General features: G+C 26.7%; 1 protein-coding gene across 1 annotated transcript in view; it reads left to right on the top strand.

Moving 5' to 3' along the window:
• Nucleotides 1–5,356, top strand: part of LOC106792354 — a 22,920-nt gene that overhangs the window by 4,977 nt on the left and 12,587 nt on the right. Inside the window, exons 2-3 of the mRNA XM_014758739.1 lie at nt 338–478; nt 1,577–1,673. Coding sequence (XP_014614225.1) covers nt 396–478; nt 1,577–1,673 — 180 coding nt within the window. The 5' untranslated portion in view covers nt 338–395. The remainder of the gene's footprint in view (nt 1–337; nt 479–1,576; nt 1,674–5,356) is intronic.

The following is a 5,356-nucleotide window of genomic DNA, read 5'->3' as shown; positions in this document are numbered from 1 at the left end:
TATATTTTGGGTCCTATCCTATAATGAAAATGTTTCAAATTGAATCGTTTATATTTTCGGATCTATTATAAGATTTAACAAATTAACATGATTTTCTTTTCACATCTTAATTATTACATCATAATTTTAATATATATATCTAAAATTTTGTGAAAAGTGCATAAAAATGTTTGACAAAATTATTTGTATAAAAGAATAATATTAGAAATAAAAATGGTAAGATAGTTGTGTTCGTGGACGAAGGAGAAGAACAAGAAGAACAAGAAGAAGAAGAAGAAGGTTTTCAAGTTTAAGTCTTTCGAAGTGAGGGAATAAAAGGAGGGTTTCTTGGTTACAGATGTCCTCGTGGTGAGCCGATTAAGAGAGGGAGGTGAGATGTTGGAAAGATCTTCGCCATGAGCGAGAGCCGGGTTTACACCGGTCCAGCCACGCTCGTAGCCGAACGTCAACCGTTCAGCAGGAATGGGAAGGCACTCAGGTGTGATTATCTTCCAAACAACAACAACAACCAACCAACCAAAAAAAAGAAACAACTTTAACACCTATACTCTCAAACGCGTTTTATTTCTTTTTTTTTATATCTTTATTTAACCCTTCTTTGCATGATTTTTTCTTTTCTTTTAAAATAAATCAGGGTGATGTAATTAATGCTCTAGATTATAGGAAAAATATTTAAACAAAAATCCTAGTGCTATTTTTTGTTATACGCAATAGCTGCTTAAAAAGTTGCCAGCAACAACAAATATACAGTACAAGGGTTTTGAGTACCTTTTTTTCTTGACTAAATATTATGATTGAAATTTCCATCATCATGCAAAGAAGGTTTAACCTTTGATTCTTTTCTTCTAATATTTTATTTTTATTTTTATTTGTATTTTTGTTGCGAATATCGCAGGTTATAATAATTTATTAAAGTTAATATTACACGGGAGAGCACACGCATTTATAAACATCTTCAGGTTAAACTTAGATGAGAATTAACGAGTCATCAAAGTTCAGAGCGTTCAGAACCCATCAAAGCCCGCATCGTTGAGTCGATAATCCTATCAATTTCTAAGTTTTTACACGCTCGTCAATGTTAATCTTTTGTAATACACCCTGGTGTAACTTTCAAATTATCATACTTGTACTTAAAGGAAAAAAGATTTATCTTTTTAAGGATTTTCATTATTTTCAATACATTATCTTTAACCTAAGTCAACTGATTTATAATAATAAATCGTATACTAAAGATTTTATACTTATAAGTATACTTAATTAATTATTTCATTGTATATATAATACTTCATTTTTTTCATATTAACTATACTTACAAATGCATCAAATAAATTATTTGATTATATATATATATTATTGTCAAAGCCGGAAATCCGTCATTGTTAATAATTCCTAAGCATTGTCAACAATGCAAAGGGCCTTTCGACAAAGTTGGAAACAGATGAATTTTTTACAGTTTTTCTTAAACATATTTTATACATAATTAATTCATTTTTAATGTTATTTCTCGATTATAAAATCACTTAATTTTATATATGTATAATTGTTTATTTTGTTGTTTTGTATTTTTCGATTACAGAGGTTCGAAAAAAAGTGTACTGTTTTATACGACGGATTGTGGTGACGATAAAGACGATCGCAGTGGTGTTAAATTGGAACAACGATCAGTCTCATTGGTGAGTTTTATACATATATATATGTGTGTGTATGTGTGTATAGTAACACAAAGTAATTAAGAAAGAGTACTTCGTTCAATAGCACTTTCGATAAGTTCGACACGTAGGCGGGATGATTATCTTAAAATGCATCTTAAAACTTTGCAAGAACTTTAATTAATCTTCTAACTTTCAACAAGAGTATAATAATACATTAATGATTTTGTTTATTGTTGAGAGGTAAAGAAAAAATATAAAACAAACTATGTGAAAATTTCGGACTACAAGTTGTTGTTAGTTGGAAACCGATTGAAATTTTCAAAGTCGGATGGTGAACCGAAAATTGCCGAGTCCCCAAATTCCTCGATTTAATAGAAAGACCTTGGGTATAGTTATCGTAATTATAGTGTGCAGCCAATGAAAGAGTCTGACCCATCAAAAATGGAGCCACCGGTGGGTATTTTTCTTTTACGTTGCCATAGAATGATAAAAAGAAGAAAATGTATAGGGTGGGAAGATAATTTTGGGGGGTTCGTAGATAAAACGTGCAACAATAAAACAAAGCTTCACCACTTAATATTTATTGTGTTATAAATTACATGACGGTATTTTTTTTTTCTGTAAAATTTACTCTTTGGAAATATTAATTTAAAAAATGAAACTTTTGTTTCACCTAAATTTTGTGTGTATTTTTTCTAAAAAAAAACAAAAATGTATAGGGTGGGAAGATAATTTTGGGGGGTTCGTAGATAAAACGAGCAACAATAAAACAAAGCTTCACCACTTAATATTTATTGTCTTATAAATTACATGACGGTATTTTTTTTTTTCTGCAAAATTTACTCTGGAAATATTAATTTAAAAAATGAAACTTTTGTTTCACCTAAATTTTGTGTATATTTTTCTAAAAAAAAAAAAGAAATGAAAAATGTTAGAAACAAATCACGAAATATTATCATCTAAAGTTATTATCTTAACTATCATTTGATTTCCTTCCGTTGTTGTTGCATACGTGTCCCAGAATTAAAGTTTCATCTCTTCCTTCTTGTGTTTTTATGCTCGTCCTACGTGCACAACAACAACACGCTATTCGCATGCGTGCATTCTCACATCCTACGCTTTGAAATCATGCTAACACGCACGTACATATATATATGTATATGTACGCATAGATATTATTCAATTTTCTTCATACGAAAAATGAATACACGTATTTAAACTCGTAACTTATTTAACGATATAATATTTTTGTAAATTCGATTAGATATTTGTCATAAATTTAATATTCGGTCAAATGTTTTTTTACTTCGATTATTTCGATGATTGTTTCGCGATAATAAATTAATTTTTTAGATTGGATTTTTATTTGGAAAAGAAAATAAAATGAAATAAAATGAAATAGAAAATTTGTATAAACATTTAATTTCATTTCAATTGGATTAACATGAGACAAATATTTATACTTCTATCATTTTATATTTATTTTTATATTTATATTTATGAAGTTAATCAATTTTTCGTTTATTTTTTTCAAGAATATTTTATAATAATTTTATTAGGAAATATGATCTGAACCTTTGCAAATCGATTTATAACTCAATAAGGTATTTTACACGTAGGTAAAAGAATGTATAAGTGTTATTAAAATCTATTCACTTTTAGCATAAAAAATATTTACAGAAATTTTTTTAAATAACTGACAAAGTAGTAAAATTTACAGCATTGCATTCTCTGACATTTTATGAACATTTGCAGATTGATTTATAATTGTATAAGTATATTTATTACTTAATTTATATATGAAATAACTTGTTTGGGTTTTCAGTTATTTCATAAAATTATTTATGGGGTCCAGGTATTATATATATTATATAATTTTGTATTATATATTATATAAAGTTATATAATAGTCAAATGTTTGACTTCGATTATTACGATGATTATATTATATATTTATTTCTCAATTGTTATTGGTTACACAAAAAAAAAAATTCTCACGTACATTCCACGTACGAGTAAAATAGAACGGAATAAAAAAATGAAATACAAAAAAGTTCTCTTAAACACGAGATAGTTAGATTTAAGTTGGCTTGTTAGTTGGTTTTACAACGAGAAACAGATTGCCATCGGGTTAATAATATTTTCCTTTTACTTTTATGTTCTCTCTAACGCATTCTTAAAAGCCTAACTATAATTGTAAATACAATTATTTTCTACAGACAAAACAGTATGCTGTACAAGATAATTATTTGTACAGATCGATTTAATAATTGTCATCGAAGTTATGTCAAACTAATGAAAAGTTTAGAAAAAAAAAAGATTATATATTATATTATTTCCGTGAGAAACTTCAATGAAATATTATTAGGTGAAGTATGATTGGTTCTTGGACAAACGCCAACTCGTCATGCAATTTTACGGTTCGTTGTTGCTTTATATTACTTTGACGTAGATAAATTCAAACATTCACAAAGAATTTTATAAAAAATCCACGACACTTTGATGTTTCTTTTTTTATGCACAAAACTGCAGATGATTGTTTCAAGTAGGAAGAGTTTTCTTTTTTCTTTTTAAGAGGTGGATTACGTTTATTCGAAATAACTTAATAAATTTATACAGAAGAATTTAAAATAAAAGAAAATCAAATAAAAATAAGAAATTTTTGTTTTTATAATTTTTCTTACGATATTAAGCTAAACAACAAATTTATTATTGCGATGTTTTATCAGATGCAGTGTTTTTTAAGTAAATAAAATAATTATACTTAATATATGCGTGAGTGTGAAATATTAATATTAAAAAAAAATTCACAAACATTTTTGATTCACATTAATATATTATACTACTAACAATAAGAGATTTTAATTATCAACGACAAATATTATACAAAGTAATTTCTTTTCTTTTTTTTGATCTTCAACTTTCTTTCAACAATTCGAAATGTTCGTATAATTATATCAATTATAGTTAAAATATAATTGTGTTAGATTATTTTATAATGAAGTTTATCTCTCGTTTAAATCTTTTAAGCAATATATTTTGAAAGTGTAGCTTTCCTTGCTGGATTACTAAGAAAAAAAAATTGTTTTAGCTTATGTTGTAAAATGAAATGTTTTAAATGTATCTTTTGTTTAATATTTTCATTGTAAATATTTTTTCAATGTGTAAATTTTCTTGCTGGATCATTTAGGTGATTTTTTGAAGTTTGTATAATAATTTGTATATAATAAAATATATGAATAAATGATAATTATAGTAGAAAGGGATCAGGGTACATCGAAGTCATAGTTCGTTACTGGTTTTGTTGGTCAGTACGAAAGGTCAACGCGCGTCTTGCATTGCACGTTGACCTAATTTCTTGAACTATAGTTGTAACACGCTTCTAACAACCATAAATGCGTCTTACCGTTCTTACTTTCGTTACATATTTTTTGTCCTTTGAAGAATTTTTGTTCGTAATTGGCACAGCAGAGTTTGGGTTTTGTTTAAACGTGAATTTGTTAATTATTTATCAGGAACAATGATAACTATTATTTTCTTTTCAAAACAATGATAAATGTGTCTTACTATTCATGCATTTGTTAGATTATTTATTTTACTAATGTTTGTTTCGTAATTTGTATTAGATTTTGTTTTGTTTCAATATAAATTTGTTAATTATTTACCAGGAACAATGATAACTATTATTTTCTTTTCAAAACAAT

Source organism: Polistes canadensis, unplaced genomic scaffold (genome assembly GCF_001313835.1).
Source record: "Polistes canadensis isolate GaletaPanama2010 unplaced genomic scaffold, ASM131383v1 scaffold_411, whole genome shotgun sequence".
In the NCBI taxonomy this organism is placed as follows: Eukaryota; Metazoa; Arthropoda; class Insecta; order Hymenoptera; family Vespidae; genus Polistes; species Polistes canadensis.
Note: the sequence above shows the minus strand (reverse complement) of the source record. Positions and strands in the feature narration are given on the sequence as shown.